This window comes from Ctenocephalides felis, unplaced genomic scaffold, assembly GCF_003426905.1.
Source record: "Ctenocephalides felis isolate EL2017-DRISC unplaced genomic scaffold, ASM342690v1 CF-g0.4_SCAFFOLD_01492, whole genome shotgun sequence".
NCBI classification, from domain to species: Eukaryota; Metazoa; Arthropoda; class Insecta; order Siphonaptera; family Pulicidae; genus Ctenocephalides; species Ctenocephalides felis.
This window is the reverse complement of record NW_020537646.1, coordinates 17,230,610-17,252,934: the sequence shown is the minus strand read 5'-3', so window position 1 is coordinate 17,252,934 and position 22,325 is coordinate 17,230,610. Positions and strand designations below refer to the sequence as shown.

At 30.1% G+C, this 22,325-nt stretch overlaps 1 protein-coding gene across 1 annotated transcript in view; it reads left to right on the top strand.

Annotated features, from left to right (window-relative positions):
- Positions 1 to 22,325, top strand: part of LOC113370936 (hepatic triacylglycerol lipase-like) — a 47,264-nt gene that overhangs the window by 12,984 nt on the left and 11,955 nt on the right. The window contains exons 2-3 of the mRNA XM_026611606.1: positions 12,886 to 12,946; positions 18,823 to 18,971. Coding sequence (XP_026467391.1) covers positions 12,886 to 12,946; positions 18,823 to 18,971 — 210 coding nt within the window. The remainder of the gene's footprint in view (positions 1 to 12,885; positions 12,947 to 18,822; positions 18,972 to 22,325) is intronic.

Here is a 22,325-nt window from a genome sequence, read left to right as displayed (position 1 = left end):
TATATACTTCAATATATAATTGTAAATATTAAATGCATTCATAAAATAAATAACAGTAATCATAGATTAAATTTTAGTCAATAATTCAATAATCACATAATCAAGTATACAAAATAAAAAAATTACCTTTTTTATATTTACAATGGTTTATGTATGAACAATACAAGTTGTAAAATTAATTTCATTCCTTTTTAATTGAGTATTGATATGAGTAAAATCGATACAAAAAGCTGCATGTCATAATTTCTTTGTTTAAAAATGCTACAAAAAACTGCTTAATATTTTCTCAATGTTTTTCTTCTTGTATTCAAAAGTACAATTCTTTCTGTGAATGGAAAAAATGGATGCCAAAAATTTTCAATAACTGCAAAAAAACTTTAGAATAAATTTATAAAATGAATAATTTACCTATTTCATATTTTATATTTTATTTATTAATGGTAAATGTATGAACAATACAAGTTGTCAGATTAATTTGATTCCTCTTTAATTAAGTAATTATATGAATAAAATCGATACAAAACGCTGCATGACATATTTAAAATAATTCTATATTTAATTATAGTCAGAAATAAATACAGCTTTTGACAAATAACTTTTTCTTTGTTTGAAAATGCTACAAAAAGCAGCTGAATGTTTTATTACATTTCCTCATTTTGTATTTGAAGGTTAAAGTTCATAATGGAAAATAATTTTATTTAAACGACTGTCTAACATTTAAATGGCCGCCAAAAATTTTAAATGGCTGCCAAAAAACGTAAAATGGCGGACCAGCTTTTTTTTTGAAGGTGTTATAGAAAACTACTGAGTATTTGAAAGTACAATTCTTCTAATTAATAATGGATTATTTTTGAAAATGCCCTAAAAAGACTGCTGAATATTTTTTAAATTTTCTTATTTATTTCTCTTTTAATTAAAAATAGAATCCTTTCGGTTAATGGAAAATAATTTCAATCAAGTGGCTGCCTAACTTTAAAATGGCTGCCAAAAAATTTTAAATGGGCAGACCCTATATTCAATACCTAAATTATTCTTATTAATTACAGTCAATATTTAGGCTCAAATATCATTCAAAAGTTTCTAATTGATTTCAAATGTAAGTATTTCTATTCCTGTAATAGCAAAGCCTCTTCTGGCGCGAGAAAAAGCTCTAGACAGTACTTTTTTCCTGTCGTCACATATAATCCGATTATTCGAGTGAGTCAAAGTTAAAGTCGAGAGCTATGTTTTTGAAAAATAAACCATTTCAGTATTGCGAATGTGATATAGAGCGAAAGAAAATGTATGCAGAAAGTGAGTTAAAGGAGAGTTATCATTGTTTCGAGACAAATCCCTTGTGAACAAGACTCTGTAACGTTTATTACCTTTTGTTGTTTCGTATAATAACAGATATTTTCTGAGAGACAAAAGATTTTAGTTCTCATAAAATCTGCTGACGACAGTAGGAACCAAGTTAATCTACCGGCGGAAGAGTTTTGGTTGTATCTTCTTTTTCATATAATAAATAATATTTTTGGTTTAATTAGACATCAAGAGGTGTAACAGACAATTATGTCATAATATATTCTGAAGGAATGAATGTAAGGGCATAATAACTGAACTACACTGACCTTGAGATAAGGTCCAAAGAGAAAAAAAAAGTATGTTTGTTCGAACAAGTTTCCATTATTGCATTTGAGTCAACGTCCTACGTTAACACGATGTATAGATACTCTTAAAGAGTCAAAAGTAAGTTTTCTATTTCGATTTCTTTTATTAATAACTGTTACTTGTATTCAGACAGATCACTTTATTTTGCTGTAAGTTGAACATTAGTAGTTAGCTGCCAACAATTATCGAGTAGATAATTTAGGTTCAGTGATAACGATGATTCTCTTTCAAAAATGTGTGTTGAGTACGGTTGTGACAAATTTCTTGCCCTTTTCGGGTCAAGAATAAATAATTAACAGATATACGAAAATCTAACTTGACTAAGACAACATACAAAAGAGAAAGGGAGCATGGAAAATTCTATGCAAGAGAAAAAAATTCCACAAAGATTTCTAGTTAACTTTGCTTACGTTTTATTATATATTGTTATATTATATTCAGGAGCTTTGATTAAATGATTATGTTGTGTTACAGATTTCTGATAATAGAAGTTGTTATAAATCATATTGGTGTTTGCAGCTAGTGTTTCTTAACATATGTTTATGTCCACACCTGCTTTTCTTGTGTGATTTTATGACTAATCTATAGAATTTAAGAGCAGTATGCTAGTATTTCCACGTAGCAAATGTTAAAATTACTATTTTTAACTTCCCGTAGGGCAAGTTATAGTAATCGCAAAAAAATCGAAAATGAAAATTTTTATATATCTTTACGTTTCAGAGGTTTCTGAACATTTTGGCATACCTTAGAAAAAATGGATGTATGTGTGTGTGTGTGTGTGTGTGTGTGTGTGTATGTGTGTGTGTATGTATGTATGTATGTATGTGTGTGTATGTATGTGCGGATACAAATTTTCGTCGACGATTTCGGGAACAAGAATCAACCGATTTGAATAATTCAAAAAACATTCGATCCGTATTGATAAGGAGACGTGCTGATTAGTTTTTGGCAAAGGCAGGTCAAGCCGTTCCGAAGATACGGGGCAAAAAGTTCCGAAAACGGTAACTCAGTTTTTAAGAGAACGGAGCGTCCGATTTCAATAATTCAAAAAACATTTTATTTGTATTGACAAGATGAAGAATCGATACAACTTTCATGAAGGTAGGTCCAGCGGTTTCGGAGATATAGAGGAAAAAGTAAAAAAATGAGCCATTTGGCGGTCAAAAATGATCATTAGACATATGCACATCAAATTATCAGACATTTTACAGAGATTTTAACAATAAGTATACATTTGTTAACATTCCTATCGGTTCCGTACCAATGCTTATGCGTTAGACAGCGACGCGGCGCTTACGCGCTTTATATTTTGTCCCTATGTAGTTGAAGCAGTACGATTGCTTTGAAAAAAAGTTCAGATCTTCCACAATATGTCAAAATAAAGAAAAAAATTTTTTATTTCAAAAAAAAAAAATTTAAAAAAAAAATTTTTAAAAAAAAAAATTTTTTAAAAAAAATTTTTTTTTTTCAAAAAAAACTAATTTTTTGTCCAATTTATAGTTTCTCAAAAATCTTATTTTTTCAAAGTAATTTTTTTTCAAAAATGTTAATCGTTTTAAAAAAAAAAAATAATTTTTGGTACGGGAAGTTCCAGCAATTTGCCTTAAGGCACGATGCCCTAATTGCCTTAAGACAGAATTCCACTTACAGCTAGTTATTTATTTTTCTCCCAGGTAACTGACAATGGCAAATCAATAAACTGAATGCTGATCAAGAAGTGGCACAATCGTACCCAGCCTACACTGCTAAAAATATGTAATAAATAAAAGCGGTATCTTGAGAATTTTGATTTACACTTCACTATATCCAAATAATTTCAAACTTAAAAGGCGTAATAAGCGTAAAATCCATGGCAAAAACAGAAAACATTTTCATCTGTGAATGTACTCTGAATGCCAATAGACCCATCGACAAATTTCAGGGAACACGATTCCTTTCTCCGTGTTCGAATTTCCCAAAGAGACATGAAAGAAAAGGTTTCCTTTTTAAAGACAATCGCCACCTTTCGTATTAAACGAATTAAATCCAGCGTTGACCCTTACACCTATAAATAAAGCGGAAACGTGGCGGGTTTAGGGTTTTTTTGACATAATACGACAACCTTTTTCACTCGCCGGCAAAGAGGCGGACGCGGAAGTTAAAGAAATACTAATGCCGGCATGGAACTACACACTGGGGACTTTTCATGATGCCTGAAACGAAAGAGGTTTTATACTACTCGGTTTTGATAACATCTTATTACATAAATACTATACATTAATTCGTATGGGTCTATTCTCCACGGTTCAATTTACTTCAAACTTTAAAATAGCCTTGGATAAATAAAGAAATAAATGGAGCAACATATTTTCTGATAGTTCTATTTTCTCTGAATTTTTGCCACAAATCAAACTAAATCTGCTGCTTTTTATCAAGTAAATTAATCAATGAATTTAATTTAATCGATTTATGTTTGGATTTTGATTTTTGATAATCTTTGAGGTATAAAATATATAAGTATAAAATACATTTCGGAGTTGGCGTTAAAAAATAAAATAATATATTATCATGATAAATTGTAATTTGTATAACGATCAGATTTTAATACAGGTCTTATACATTTCTACAACGTCTATTTTTAATTAATACATTTTCTACATCTACATTGGTGACCCCGAGGTGATATCTTTTTTTTTAAAACTGCTATATTAATAAATTAACGTGTGTTTTATTAAAAAAAGAACATTAAATAATTAATCAAGATAAATTTATTAACTTTTTGATATAATCCAAAATTATTATTAATTTTTTATTCTTTCAAAAAGAGTCTAATTGAATGAATAACAACCTGCGCTACGATGCAAGCTGAATAATGAGAAATACATATTTTTTTTAGAAATTAGTAATTTCTATAATCGTTTGAACGCAAAATTATTAATTTACAATCAACAAATCAATTATAATATTTTTAACTTATGGCTAAGAAGGTTAATTTGTAAAAGTGGTTTCTTACAACATTTCGACCTGCTATTCAAATATTTCAACTAAAACGAATAGCCATCCATCAAAAATTCTACACACAACACTTTGATAATCTTATTATCCTAAAATTAATGACTTATTTGTAATCGTAAATTAAGGACTCTAGACTCTACCTTAAAGACTATTCTTTTTATATATTTACTTTTAATTTCAATCTTTACAAAATTCCTTGAATTAAAAAAATCAATACTGATGATGGTATAATTAGTATGATCCATGATCATATAGGACTATACAGGAGTACATGATTCAGTTCGTTGGTAATAAAAATTAGAACTTTTATGAAAGTATAATAATGATGCTGGTTAAAAAATGACAAAAGCTGATTATGATCATCAAAACAAAAACACTACTCATAATAGTACATATTAGCATGGATTAAATTCTCATACTCTCGGGAATTATGAAATAATTCGTAGCACAAGCTTTATTTTTTAATGACATAAAAAGTCGAATAAAGCTTTCATACTCGCAAACATACAATTGTAGAATATTTGATGCAACAATTCTGCACGCATCATACAAAATTTCCTACTAATACGAATAGTCGTTCAAACTAAAATAATCTTATAATCTCATTAGCATAAAATGAATTCTCATGGTAGAGGATAAAATTATGAAGCGCGAGTGTTTCGAGATTTAGTTTTTAATATTTATTAAAGTAGAAATTGAATTTGCTGGAACTTCCCGTACCAAATTTTTTTTTTTTAAAAGATTAACATTTTTGAAAAAAAATCACTCTGAAAAATTAGATTTTGGAGAAACTATAAATTTTTGACAAATATTTACTTTTTTTTGAAAAAAGACTTTTTGAAGAAAAGTGTATTCTGAAATATTTTGGAAATTCTGAACTTTTTTTCAAAGCAATCGTACTGCTTTAACTGCGAGACGAAATATCGAAGCGCGCAAGCGCCACGCCGCCGTCTAACGGATGAGCATTGATACGGATCCCATAGAAATGCAAACAAAATTTATACTTATTGTTAAAATCTCTATAAAATATCTGATAATATGATGTGCATATGTCTAATGATCATTTTGGACCGCCAAATGGCATTTTTTTTTTTACTTTTTTTACTAAATCTTTGAAACCGCTAGATCTGCTTTCATGAAAATTTGATCAGTTCTTCATCTTGTTAATAAAAGTAAAATGTTTTTTGAATTATTCAAATCGGACGCTTCTTTCTCTTACAAACTGATTTATCGTTTTTGACACTTTTTGTCCCATATCTTCGGAACGGCTAGACCTGCCTTCGCCAAAAACCAATCAGCACGTCTCCTTATCAATACAAATCGAATGTTTTTTTAATTATTCAAATCGTTTCATCCGTGTTCCCGAAATCGTCGACGAAAATTTGTATCCGAACACACATACACACGCACACACATACACACACACACATACATCCATTTTTTCTAAGGTATGCCAAAATATTCGGAAACCTCTGAAACGTAAAAATTTTCATTTTCGATTTTTTGCGATTACTATAACTTACCCTACGGGAAGTTAATAATATCAACTGGCTTTGCGCAAAAATGTCAACTAATACCAGCAGTCAACCAAACAAAACTATTGCACATAATTCTTTTATAATCTTATTACTATGAATTCTCATAATCGTCATTATGATGGCACGAGGATAAATTATGAAGCACGCGTGTACCGAGCTTTTGCACTACCTAGAGAGTATCAGTGTTAGCTGCCCGGGAGCAGGAACTTTAAGCTCAATATGATGGTTTGTCGGGTTTATGTGAAATTACGATGATAATAGACGAGCAAACCCGAACCCGCATAACGCAGCAAACCGTAGAGTAGCTACGGTATGATCCGTAAAGAGATATTGGTACAGCTGGAAGAGGATGCTGGGAGGATGATGATCCGGGGGTGGAGGGTTAGAAACGAGGATATTGTTTGGAGAAATTATATAATTATTTGTTAACTTCCCATCGAAAGTGTTTTAACGCAAAACATTTAGAGTAAAATATTTAGATGACATAATTCCGGACTAATTGTTGATGATAGGCATCCGGATAATCCAATGTACAAAGAATAATGATGTGTATTTATCAAAAATAATAAATATATAGTTAACAGCATAACAATATTTTATTGACGTACTTATATAACAAAAGATGATCATATTTAATGAGATCACTTTTGTTTATTTTTTATTATGGCTAGATGTCAGGGGACGCCATAAATACATAAATAAATATCAACGAAAATCAATGTTTAATAAGAAATCAACATTTCCTTATGGATGAATATATATATTTTTTTAGATAATATTACATACATATACTGCAGCATAAATCGTGCAAAAATTCGAATTGTAGGTATATACATACATATAAATCTGTCGTGAAACCCGGATAATCAAGGTTGTACTGTACCTGTTTTTTAACTTCCCATAGGGTAAGTTATAGTAATCGTCCAGAAATCGAAAATCTTAATTCTTGCATATCTTTACGTTTCAGACGTGTCTGAACATTTTGGCAAGAACATTTTAGAATAAGTGGAAGTGTGTGTGTGTGCATGTGTGTATGATTTTTATGTGTGTATGTAGTATTAGTATGTATGTATGTATGGATAAATTTTTTCGTCGACATTTTCGGCAGCTTAACCGATTTGAATTATGCAAAAGGCATTAGATTCCTATTGATAGAAAAACGTGCTGATTAGTTTTTAACAAAGACAAGTCCAGTCGTTTCGAAAATGCAAAATAACATAAAGTGCAAAATATTCCAATTCAGTTTTAGAGAGAACGCAGGATCCGGAATGAATGGTTCAAAAAGAAATTTAATTACTTTCATTACTTTTATTGTAATTTTATTTATACTTTTATGACGTAATAAAAAATTGATTATTTTTTTCGAAAGGCAATTCAGCGGTTTCGGAGATTCAATAAAAAAAAAGTTGAAAAAATCCATATGGCGGTCACAAATTATTATTAGACCTATGCGCAATAAATTATCAAATATTTTATGGAGAGTAGACACAAAATATATTTACATTTCTATAGGTTCCGTACCGACATTTATAGACTTCAACCGTTAGACGTTATTTTGTCTCTAAAACAGCTGATTGCTTTGAAAAAAAAAATCCAAATCTTCAACAAAAATAAACTAGTAGTGTATGGCCTTAAGGCAAGTTGCTGAAACTTCCCATAACAAAAATTATTTTTTTAAATTTTTTTTTTAACTTTGAAAAAAAAAACAAATTGACTTTTTGGGGAAAAAATCTATTAAAAAAAGATGTTGTTTTGTTTTGAAGTACTTTGGTAATTTTGAACTTTTTTTCAAAACAGTCGCACTGCTTTAGCTGCTTAGACATGAAATCGCCGTCTAACGGACGAACAATGTTACGAAACCCATAGAAATATGAACAAAATTGATACATATTATAAAAATCTCCATAAAATATCTGATAATTCGATATGCATATGTCTAATGATCATTTTTGACTGCCAAATGGCCTTTTTAGTTTTTTTACTAGATCTCCGAAACCGCTAGACCTGCCATCCCAAAAATTAAATCAGTTCATCTTCTCAATACAAGTAAAATGCTTTTTCTATTATTCAAATCGGTTGATCGGTGTTCCCGAAATCGTCGCCGAAAATTTGTATCCGCACACACATACATACATCCAGTTTTTCTAAGGTATGCAAAAATGTTTAGAAACCTTTGAAACGTAAAGATATATAATTATTTTCATATACGAATTTTTTGCGATTACTATCTTACCCTAAAAAAAATTTTTTTTTTCATTTCAAAATTCTTTCAAAAAGTCTAATTTAAAAAAAATCTAAATTTTAAGAGATTATATATTGGCCTCGCTTACGTGGCGTAATAACTGCTTACAATATTTTCATTTTATTTTTTAATCCATGTTTTCAGAACAATATCATTTTCATACATGTCTATTAACAGATACTGCTTCTTATCTCATCTAACGAAATTCAGTATCAAAGATCAATTTTTTCTCGCAAAGCAATGACTACAATCAATTTTTCACATACTACCTTCTGGTACTCAATCTAAGTCCTTTTTCATGCTCATCGCGCCTTTTGCTATTACAGCTATGTCTGGCGCTAAATGTATTTTAACTATTTTATAAATTATTTCGACGCAATGAAACTTCCACCAATATATTTCCAATCGAATACTAAAACATGAAATTTATGGATGTCAAAACTAGTGATACTATCATGCAATATTGGTTCATACATGGTATCCTATAGTGCACTCAGCCTTTAATGTTGTAGAAATTCCAGTGTTTTGCCGGTGGCTCCGGCAGAGCAAATTCCTAACCGGACTCCCTTCTCACAGCAGAAATAACTATCGCTGCTGGAAGCGTAAATAGCTCCATAGATGAGAGCGGCATGTGCATTTAATGGCGTTATGAAATATTTTACTTATAGCAATTTATAAAATACGAGCCATGAAGCTACATGACGAGCTGCCGTACAAGGTCCTACGATATTTTATCACACCGTAAAAGCGAAATTGTTAGCTTTACCCTTTGCATATATTCGGGAAAATTATGGAACATTTGATGTTTTAGGTATATTTCCTTTATTAGAATTTGAGGTACGTTCGTATGAGGAATATTAAACAATTAACAAGGTGTTTTGGTAGTGAGATACTGGAATAAACTAGTTACAACTTTGTAATTTGACTATCTAGTACGTATCATCATCTACTCTGGAAATGTAATTATCTGCTCGTATGAGATTTTCAGTATTATCATTTATTAAGACTTTGAGTTTAAAACCAATTTTGAAATTACAAACCTAATATTTAACCTAATAACTTAACAATATTTAGATTTATTATAATTAAAATCGTTTTTCAAGCAATAAATCCTTGTGCATGATTGTCCATGTTATAGTTTAAAAATAAATAAATTTACTTATTGTTTTTATTAAATTAACTTACAAAATAAGCGTTTCGAGATTAATCAAGTGATAAATCATCCGTGTAATATAATTAATTAAAACAAATCTACCTGATATTTATCTAATGGGAAAAGTGTAACTTAGTTTAATAACTTAAAATTAATAAATTATTATAAATTACAAACAAACTTTCTATAAAAGAAACTTATCATTTACTTCATCACGCTTCGAGACTAGGTTTGTCTCATCATCAGTGTGTTATAATTTAAAATCTAAAATATGGAAACCTAAATTAGCATTATGTGTTATCCGTTACAAGTCGTTCATTATACTGCCCCACCAACGATCGTCGGAGTCTGAATTCTCTATCAAGGTCAACTAGATGAGTCACGAAATATCAAATAGGAAAGAGAAAGAATAGGTCCCAGTTGAAAAATAGATGGCGCTAAGAGAAAAAATATATATTCTATCAAAGGAAACGGTTCCTTTATAAAAGTTGTTTTAAATTATTATAATTAAAAATATATTTACATATATACAAATGCATATATACTTATATATATATATATACATATATATATATATATATATATATATATATATATATATATATATATAATCATTATTCACCAAAGTATATAGAATAGATGCAATTTATTGAAAACTTTTGCCCAATCCTTTTATGTTTTTATAATGATACCGATGAAGAATGAAAATCCGCAGTAAAATTGCTTTTTATATGAAATATTAAAACGTAATTTCTTGATATCTGAAATAGTAATAAAACATTCATTCTATCGAAAATATAAAGCAAAATTCATTCAATTCTTGGCATGCAAGTACAAATTTACGATTTATTTTACCCGTTGCTCAGTTGTTACGATCTCTTTGTACAATTTATAGATGATCGTAAAATTTGTTTGTTATTGCTTCAACTTCAACTATTCTTATTGTATATAAAACTGCAAAACTTTACTCATCAATTTTAATAAAACTCAAAGTTCTTTCTAATCATCTCTGATCAATTCTACGCTTTTCGTACAAATTATAAGAAAAAAATAGGTACAATGCGTGGTGAATGCCTCATACTACTGTGAATATTAGCATTACAAATACAAAATTTTGTATGTAATGTGTGTAATTTTCGTCATTAAAGGTCCTTCATACAACTCTGTTATTCATAATTCATAACCATTTCTGATGTTTGTTTTTTCGCTTTTTTACACGCGTAATAAAATAACTTACATCCACAATGTTAGAGAGTAAACATCATTCCGGGCGTTATGGATATTGTCGAATGGCGTGCGACAGAGCTATATATAGTAATTAATTAATATTCAGTAAAAACATAAAAATTTCAAAACATGAGTTCTGTGTGCTTTTCATCATCGGCGACGGGTTTTGTGACGACTTTTTGTCGACTTTGTGACGACTCTGATAGTAATTTGTGTGAAAATCACATGACATTCTGGGCGATATATTATGTTTTCATAACATTTTGCACCCCAGGGATCATAATTGAATTTTATAGTGATGTATAATAAATAGAGTCCGAGTCATACTCACACAATAAAAGATATGTGAAAATGCTTAGAGGTATTTAGCGAGCTTATTAATACCTTTCGTTCCGCCTAAAAAAATGACAAAAAACACGTTTATTTAGGCCAGGGCTTCTTAAACCATGGATCGCGACCCCAAATAGGGTCACCTAGGAAAATTCAGGGGTTGCGGGAAATTTTAATGTCCAATTTTGATAAATGCATATCATTTTATAACATCACATTTAGATTTTTGTATGCTTTATAATGAATTCTAAAGCCATATTATACTATACTGTATTTACATACGTAAATGTATATGTATATTGATACCTAATAAATGAATCATCAAAAAAAAATTTAATCATAAATCATAATCATAAATGCGGTCGCGAAGGACAAAAGTTTAAGAAGCCCTGATACAGGATGTTACATTGGTTGCCCATCATACAAAAAAGTCATAAAAAATATATTACATTTGAAGTAAATATATTCAACCAAAATTTTCCAAAACGTTTAACTTTTTCGCCATAAATGTCGTCCATGGACAAAATCCACTTGACAACCCGTGTATACGAATGTCGTCCATAGACGACATACTCTGTATTGGTCTTTGCTTCAAGATTTATCACTGTGCGTTAAACTATTGGTAATTCTAATTTTTATTGTAATTTTTAGTTTATTGAAAGCGCATTTTTTAATTTTTCAACACATTTTAATTGGTAATGATAGAAATATCTTGAAATCGTTGTGCCTGATCCTTTCCCTGTGCCTTTCCTGCGGAAAACCCCCTCATTAAAGGGTTAATATATAAAACACGAATTTGGCAGACAAATAGTACTACTATTTTACAAATTCCCCATTTCCTATCATTTTTCCAGATCCTACAAAATATACTTTTCTTTGTGTTGTAGACAATACAAACATGGTTTCAAATTACCCGCATTTCGCACATAAATTTCAAAGTGCACCGTCGCTGTTTTTATGACAACGTTCTTCCGAGGTGCTTTATTCGTCGTCCGACAGTAAATACAGAATTCACTTCGTAAAATTCTGGGAAAACGTCGAAGCGTCGTCGTGGTGTTTGGTTTGCATAGCAATTACTATAAACAAGGAGATACAATTCTTTGTTAGTTTTAGTAGAGGGAACCGGGGTAAAATGGTCACGATAGAAGAATAATATTCTTGAATACCACAGACCTTATATTACATGAATTGCGCAAAATATAGAAGAGTGTGACGTCACATGTCTGAGCGAACATTGCCGACGACAATCGTGGAACTCTCCCGATTGATTTAAATGCCATATGTCATTTATAGATTGTTTTTCCATTATTTGTATGAAATCAAATCAAAAACAAATCAAAATTTTGATATAAGAATACTAAACTAAAATGCATTTAGCACAAATTCAATTAAAAAACAGCCTATTTTATTACTACAATGCTATACCTCTATGACTGTTATCATAGGCAATGTTTATAATAGTAATCATTAATATATCCGATTATAACTACGATTTATAATGGAAAATAATGTACACATTAATTGCATTGAATGCACATATAGCAAAACACATTGTGGTTGATTATTGGTTATTTTGCACGAAACATGTGATTTGAATTTCATTATAATGAATATCGAACATGGGGTTACGGGACTAGTTTAGAGCGGATTAGGACTTATAGATTTAACATAATATAGCATAAAGTAATAATGCTATTTGTACTATAATAATATTTATATTAGTTACATATGTTAATTTAAATTTATTTCAGGTGTGCAAGTCGAGTGGAAACAAAGAAATTTCACAGGAAGTGATCGTTTAGATAGAGAACGGTAAGTACATACGAGTATTACATAATTAGCATTTTATTTGAATATATATATATATATATATATATATATATATATTTATATATACATCTATATATATATATATATATATATATATATATATATATATATATGTTAGGGTGGTCCTTCACAAGGACATTTTCTAATTTCTTTGCTCCCAAGGGCGCCAATGCTTCCAAATTAATTAAAAATGAATCTCTAATAGTATTAGCTCTTCATATAAACATTTATACAGAGCGCAATCCAATTAAAGTTTCTTATATTTGTTATTGACATACGTCATTAAGTAAATTCTTGCGCCATCTGTATAGTATCCGTAAACTCAAATATTATGACAAGTAAAAATATTTATAAACCACTTAACCTCTAACTAAATCCATGTGGACTGTTGTATAATATTTATTCATCATGAAATCAAGATAATAATTTGAGTTGCAACATCAGCAATTAAATAAATATTTTGCTGCAAAATTAATCTTGATTCCATTGTATATATATCATCGCGATGAGTACGACTGAGAACGGCCAACGTACCGCGAATCTCTATTTCGTAATAGTCATTTTAGCGAATAAAATCAGTTTCAGATTAGGTTGGCACTTGCAATGACCAATATTCCCTATATGTAGAATGCTTTGCAGTGAGTAAACTACCCACAACCAGCATGTGTAGACAGGCGTATTTCTCAGATAGAAAACCTAATCTAGAAACCGCACAAATGGTAACAAAACGATCTTAGATAACAGGGTCTTTTTGACACAGATTCATAACATACGAGTGACTTTGCAGTTACGAGTAAAACGCCTGAATGCACAGGAAATACATAATATTTTGACAGTATTCAGTATGATTCAGTAGTATAATGTATGGAAGTTAGGGCGTAACTTGGCCTTGTGATAACATGTTTCTGTTATGCGGCAGAATCGGTTCCTTAGGGGGCGTCCATTAATCACGTGAGGTTTTTAGGGGGAGGGGGGGTTTGACGAAAAATCACGAAATATCACGTGGGGGAGGGGGGGTATGGTAAGATATCACGTGTATTTATTTTTTAACTGATTTTTTTAAAAAAAATCTAACATTTTTAAAAAATATTAAAAAAATTTAGTTTTTTCACTTAACTAAAAATACACGTGATGTTTGGTGGGGGAGGAGGGGTAATTTGAATATCACCACGTATCACCAAGGGAGAGGAGGGGTCCAAAAATCCTTAAAAACTAGCTCACGTGATTAATGGACGCCCCCTTAATAGCATTTATCACCAAAAAAGGAGCGAGCCTCCACCCCGACTCGACACAATATTCAAATAGATGTATTTTCTGCAAATACTGGTAAAATAGGTGTTATCCTGAAAACCGACTAGTTCGTTTCGCACCGTTTTCCTCTATATAGTTTTTCTTTCCTGTAAAACTTCGCAACGCGCTCTTGCGATCTAATTACATTCAGACGCCGAAGTCTGGTTGCAATTACAATTAAACGCAATTACAGAGTTGCATTTAATTAATGGGCACACACCAAACTCGGAGCCCACCCACCAACGAGACTAGTGAGTTGTAACTCTATATTTCTCATTAACTAATGCCTTCTGTCGGATGTAAGACGAATCGGTTTATTAGAGCTGATTACAATGCAGTATTATAATTGGGTTATTAAATACTCCTGGCTGGTTGTGTAATACGACCGATAAAGTAGCTCATAATACGCCCGTGGATTATTAAAATAATATGCAAGATTGCGATCTCTGGGTAAGAAATTAAATTGAGTTATCAGCACTTGATATAGCTATAAAGCTGATATATACAATGTTGTATATTGGTAATATCATTAAGAAAAAAATTAAAATATTATCTTTAAAAATATGAACACACTACACACATTCTGTATAGGTATATTAAATGATAAGGTTATAAAAAAAATTAACAAAAAATCGCATAAATTTAGAGGCAATAAATATCAATATTTTTGTAATAAAGTATTGAAGACATATTCGACTAGTATTTTAAATATAAGGGATATTTGTATTTATTGCTGGTAGGTCCTTATATGATCTATTATTTCCATACTTATATTGACTACAAAAAAAGGATTAAATCTGCGCTGAGGTCGTATTGTGATTATGGCATACTAGTGTGTCCCCATTTGACTAATTATCAAATGCAATTAAAACACGTAATTTACTAGGTTGGCAAATAACATGTGAAAAATCACCAGAATAAAATTGGTCAAAACAGTTTTGACACAGCCGCCTTTTCAAGGCTTTGTCATGGTAAACAGCACATAACTCTTTGTGAGCCTAAGATGCCTTCTTACCTTTACAGAAAAATATCTATATATGACAAAAAATTTGATTTGATTTTCCATCTTCCAACATACGTCAAACGAAAGCAAAACAGTCAATAAAAAAAAGAATTGTTCGCCAATTGGCATTGAATTTGAACTAAGTCATCCAATCTAACAATTCACTTGAAACCACCCAAGAGTAAAACCCACACATACTTAGCTGACAACCTAATATGTATACAAAACTATGATACTAAATCCAACTATGAGTTCAAATTGTGTAATTATCTAGGGAATATATATATATTTCTATTCTTACCTGTAGTACATGAGTCCGACCAGGGCGTGCAGCGCCACGTTGACCAGGTGATAGCCCGCGGGCTGCAGACCATGCAGCAAGTAATTCCATCGGAAAGTCAACACGCACAGAGGTCGATACGATTTATGCGATTGCTCCTGCAACATGGGAAAAACACAACATGAAATAAAAATCAAATGATGTTCAGCTCAATGCAGCGCGTTTAAAGGTTATATTTTCAGTTCAGTTAGCGCTAACGAAATCGATGTAAATTGCATCGCGAGTTCAGAAGTTGAATCGTGTTACGAACGAATGGACTAACTGAATCAAACGGTTTGGAATTGTTTATACTGAATCGAAACTAGATTTGTCGTTCGACGCAGTTCAGGATGATGATGTTTGTTCGTTTGATTCGATTTTGTGGCGAAGTTAGTTTTGCCAATTCTTGTGAATTGCAATTACAAGAGTAGAAGTCACTCTTATCGCAACAATCCTCATTCTTGTTGTCTAATTAAGAAATAACAAAACCGCAAAATAGGAAAGATCATAATTGATATAGTTTTCATAATAATGAGTTTCTATAGAAAATTGAGATAAGCAAAAATTTTAAGATGGAATAGCACTTTCAATAATTACAATTAAACTACTGTTGGTATATAACATAGTTTACAATTCTGGAATTTTTGTTAATTTATGTTAGTGTTTCGAACAGCAAACACAAGTATTTATATATGTATTTATGACAATATAGAACTAAGTTCTGTTCCATCACCAAGGCTTCTCAACAAAGCTCAGCGAAATCCAGAACATAATACTGCAAGCAATTCAGATAGATAGGTATTGTAGATCAGTGATTACCAAAGTGGTCCACATGGACTCACAGGGAGTCATTACAACTTTCAAAAAAAAGTAAATATAGTTAGAAAAAAACATTTTTTTTAACTTTAAGGGAGAAGTATGTAGTATGTTTGTTTAAACATATTCCCATTATTGCATTCAGTCCACTATGTAAAAATGGGAATCAACGTTTTGGATCACGTTAATATTTACTATTTCAATAATAAATAGTCAGATACAATATTTATATATAGAAGTAAAAAGTAAATTTAAATATTGTTTTTTTTTAAATTGAATGTTATAAATATTTTAATTTATTGTAAACATTGGCAATATTTTTTGCGCCATTCAAGATTGCCATAGTATTTCTTGACATTAAAGATAAAAGATGATTTGATTGCTGTAAAATAAACAGAAGAAAAAGATGTAAGCTGGACTTCATTAGCCAGGAGATGTAAGATTGAACCTTACAAAATTATTGCCAACATTTACTGTCGATTTACGTTATTTTCTGGTTATTATTCCAAATTCACTTAATAAATGCATTAGAGTTATATATATTTTCACTTTGAATACTTAATAATAAACGTTAGTACTGAAATTTATATAAAAAAAATCTATGTCGGGTGTATAAGGAGCCTGTGACAAAGCCCAAGGGATTTACGACACATATTACGAACATATGATATAGATAATGCCTAATAAGCAATATTATTTGAAAAAGTAATTGATCAGAATTTCAACATTTGAAAGAATATGTTATTAACCACTAACATTGTGCAATTTATAAATAATAATTGTATGTATATATAATACATATTTATATAAATAAATACAAATATAATAAATTACATTATAAAATGTTATAAAAATATTCTCAAATAAAATATTTTTTTGTAGATGTACATTCGATTACATTTTAAATTCAAATATCGCGCCAAATATATTGTTCTGTGTTCACGTTATTGTCCCCTCCTTTATGTTTCAAGCAGCGTATGATTCTTACGGCTCGCATACTGTCATAACCTTAAACGTGCGTTTTAATATTGTTAATTATTTTAATTAAAGTACTGCAATACGTTTAACTTTGATTTAGTACAGTTATTGAACTGAGATTAATTTTAGTGGTTTTATTTCAGTTTTTAGTGATTTTTAATATAATGCAATAAACCAAATAAGAATTTCATGTTCCTAACGACAGTACATAGTTTATTCAAAGTTCACTCAGCAAACGTCATTCCGCCATCTTGCAGTTCGTTAAACGAGCATGTAGTTTGTATTTTTGTGTTACAGGTGAATAATTAAATTTAATACTAAAGTTTCAAGAGAGCAGGACATCTCTAAGGAATTTATCAATTTGAGGACCATGTTATTAATTGGAGATATATTTCATTAAGTTTTGAAAGTGTCTGGTGCCAGGAATCATAACTTCATCAACTTTGCACAATAAGGCGAGCATTTTATTTTTGTTTTCTTATGATTTTATATTTAAATTTGTGAGAAAATGACTGTCATTTAAATTTTATTATATATTATGTTCATAAAACTTAACATGTTCAGTATCAACATGTAATTTGCACTATTTGGGAAAGGTTAGGAGATGTGCTTCGAACGAGAAATCCAATAAGTAAAAATTGTTGTTCGAAGCTCAACACAATACATATGACATATGAATATATATATATGTATATATATATATATATATATATATATATGTGTGTGTATGTCGATTGTCTTATATTGAGTTGCAAGATTCTCATACATATATAGGCTTAATTTTTTATGCTGTAAATTACTATGTTTTATAATCATAGGATATTGTACGTACATGCTTTAACGAAGGAAAACTTGTCTAATAATTATGTTAGACGGAAAATTGATACATCTGATCATATCATTTAGCATTTGAAATGACAATGGCATTTTACATTGATAATTATCGAAAAACCAAAGATCAGTTTCTGCAAATGAAAGAATTCCAATTGTAAACCAGTTTGATTATGCAACTGCATCTTAACAATTGATCCTTGAATACAAAATATAAGCTAATGATATGAATGCGATAAGTAAGTTTTTCAAGAGTACTCAGATAAATGGACGTGCAAAGACATTTTACTTATGAAGGCTTCGAATTCATTAAGCAATTTGATATAATCTTGATTGGCTTAATTTTTATAAAATGTAAATTACTACGAAGTATTGAAATTCATTCTAGATACCGAGAGTAAGGCATTACCATTACATATTTGAGAAACAATAATCAATAAGACAATATGAACAGAGTCGTGCAATTTCATAATCAATAAGACAATATAAACAGAGTCATCAGTAACTTGTAGGCATTCGCATAAAATGAATAATGCAAGTCATTCAATCCTAATCTTGTGGGAGTCAATATAGTAAATACAATTATGATATAGTCCCATCATATTATATGAAATCTTTCAGTACTCAAAAAACTGAATACACATTTGAGCAATTACGTATAATGAAATTGCATGTGACTATGACCCATGAATTGAAATACAGGTATAGTTGCCCTCAATCTTGGCTTTTTTGTCCTAATGCAACTAAAAAAAGACTTCATACTAAAGGAAGTATGTTCTAAATGTATGTAGTTGCATTAGGACAAAAAAGCCAAGATTGAGGTCAACTATACATGTATTTCAATTTATGGGTCATAGTCACATGCAATTTCATCATATGTAAATGCTCAAATGTGCATTTAGTTTTCTGAGTACTGAAAGATTTAATTAAATATGATAGGACAATATCGCAATTGTATTTACTATATTGACTCCGATAAGATTTGGATTTAATGACTTGCATTATTCATTTTGTGTGAATGCCTGCAAGTTACTGAGGACTCTGTTCATATTGTCTTATTGATTATGCGATTAGACGACTCTGTTATATTGTCTTCTTGATTATTATTTCTCAAATATGTAATGCCTTACTCTCGGTGTCTAGTATGAATTCATATCTTCCGTAGAAATTGACTAGCAGTTTGGTGTACTGAATAAAATTCCAAAATTATATATATTATATATATATATATATATATATATATATATATATCAAATTATTTTCAATCTTAACGTTTAACTTGGAATAGTACATTTTGGATGTAGAAGTACGTTCATATTTCAAAAATCAAATATTTTTTTTAATTTGCTTTAAAAGAAAATTGCCCCATCTAAAATTATTTATTGAAAACATGCACATTCCAATATTTGTTCAATTGCGAATTTTATTAAAACATTTCGTTACACAATTTTATATTTCATTTCGGATACGGCAATTGCTTCCTAAAATAAGCACAGCCTCGAGCACGCTATCTTCTAATTCGCCATTCAAATATATTTTGATAAAATTGCGAACGCAAAACGCCGAAATTGCAGCCGTGGGGCGAAACCCTTACCTCGAACGCAATTGTTTGAAATAAGAGATGGGGCGTTATTATTTCGTTTTATTTTACCCATAATAATCCAGAGATGAATTTCAAACAGTTTATACATATTATTGTGTATACATAACCTGAACGTAACATTATTTAGGCGTTTAATGACTCACAATTTCATATTATAGTCCCGAGATTAATTCATTTTTACTTTTTAAGCTGTTCACAGTAATTCAATTTAAAATTAACCGTATCTTTAGTACGTCTCTGTATCTGGCTTAATGGTGACAATAGCTTTCGCCCTCACATTTTATGATTATGTGGATATATTTATGCACCCTATATATTGGCGAGTGGATTTAAACCACATAAGTTGAGCAAAATGAAACAGAAGGGGGTTAAATAGCTCCCAAAGCGGCTCCAGTCTGGTTATTCGGTCTAATTATTCACTTGGTGAAAATTCTCACGCAATTGTTCGTGAATTATATTTTTTATTCACAAATGACTTAAAAGGCTATGATTTTAATAACAATCTCAGTAAAATTACTATGAAAATTTACATAAGATGAAATTTCTCTTTCACCGTCCTTTTAGTACATTTAATTTTCAGATTGTTCACGACTTGTTTTATTGGCAAATAAATATTCCGTAAAGCGGTTAATGAATTTTTAAACTTTGTAATTGTATTAACAATATTTTATCAGGTTGTAAACTAAGTGCGGAATTTTGTTAAAAAAACGAAGATATTTTTTTTTTTAATAAATAACAATATTTTGTATATTTTGATCAATGACCTTTTGTCGTCTTTTCAATTTTTTATAAGCAAAAAGATCAGGTACAATTTGACACTATCATTTTTTTTAACTCATTTTATTTAGCTATCAGAAATACATAAAGATTCATATGAGCTAAAATGACAATGTTTATGAGCGATGTCTAAGGAGAGCTCCAATGAGATCTTCTCAGTTTAACAATTAATATGATAATATTATATTAGACCTAACCTAAGACTAAGTCTAAAGGCCATTGTCGTTTTAATCTCTTTACACCAAGAGGTTGAGTAATATCAACTATTGATGGGTTCGAATGTGAGTCCAGTTTGCGTTTGTATTTTTCCTTGAATTCTTTGAACGTTAATTGCACCGTTTTCATGTTGAGGTCGCTGTGAATGGTTTCATTTGTCACGTACCACGATAAATTAAGAATTGTACGTAAAATTTTTGACTCAGTTCTCTGCATTATAGCTATATTTGATTTGTAAGCACATCCCCAGAGCTCAATTCCGTAGGTCCAGATTGGTTTAATAATTGATTTATATAGCAGCAACTTATTTTCAACAGAGAGCTTAGACTTTTTACGCAGTAGCCAATCAAATTCTTTCATTTTGATCATTATTTGCTGCTTTTTTGTTTTTATGTGGCTTTTACAAGTAAGTCTGCTGTCTAATGGAGACCAAGATATGTCACTATGTTCTGTTTCAGAATCTGGACGTTATTTAAATAAATTGGAGGACACGTACCCGCAATCCAATTTTGACACTGCCGTTGTCTTAAGGCTATGTCCTCACAAACAGGGCATAATTTTTGAGAGGTTAGGAAGGTTTTTAAAAAGCAAAATATTAAAAAAAAATTGATTTGATTTTTCATCTTTCAACTGAATTGCCTACTGTCCAATAAAAAAAAGTATTTTTTATCAAGACTACGTCAACAAACCTAAAGTTCAATTGAATCATCTAAAAAGAGAACCCGCGCGTTGCTCGTCTCGGATTTTTGATGAAACTTGGCACAATGGTAGATTGATGCCAAACTGACTGTGGTAAAGTATTAGAGGCCTATGAAAAGCGGTTTAATTATAAAAATTAATAAAGTTTGCATTGTAGCAGCGCCGGCATGCATAGCTTGCGATGTTTTCCTTTATCAACAGCAGATTGGGAGTGGCTATCGTCGTGGAATTCTAATTTTTGCTCCGGGGTTCAATTCCCGATTCAGATATATTTTTTTATTTGATATTTATAATTTCACGTGTAAATAATATCAAAATTTATTTGATTTTTTAATTAATTTTATATTTTCGCTAAATATTCTATAATAAAGTCCTTCGTAATACCGGTAAATGTTTATTTTGATATTACTTATAAAACTTACGATCATATAAATGTTAGTGATTCTTGAAACATTATAATTTTGTATTAATATCAGCAATAATACGGAAAAAGAGATATAATTTATTTCCATGTAAAACTATGTTCAAATTTACAATGTGGGGATCGTGGAAATTGTGCTGCAGTGAATAAACTTTATTAATGTTTTCAAATCATATGTCGAAAAGGATTTTTTATATTAATATTAGATTCTTGGGCTGGTCAAACGTACAAAGTATCATCCTCATAATAGTAAATTTGAACATAGTTTTTACATGGAAATAAATTATATCTCTTTTTCTGTATTGTTGCTGATATTAATACATAATTATAATGTTTCAAGAATCACTTTAACATTTATATGATCGTAAGTTTTATAAGTAATATCCAAAATAAAAATTTACCGGTATT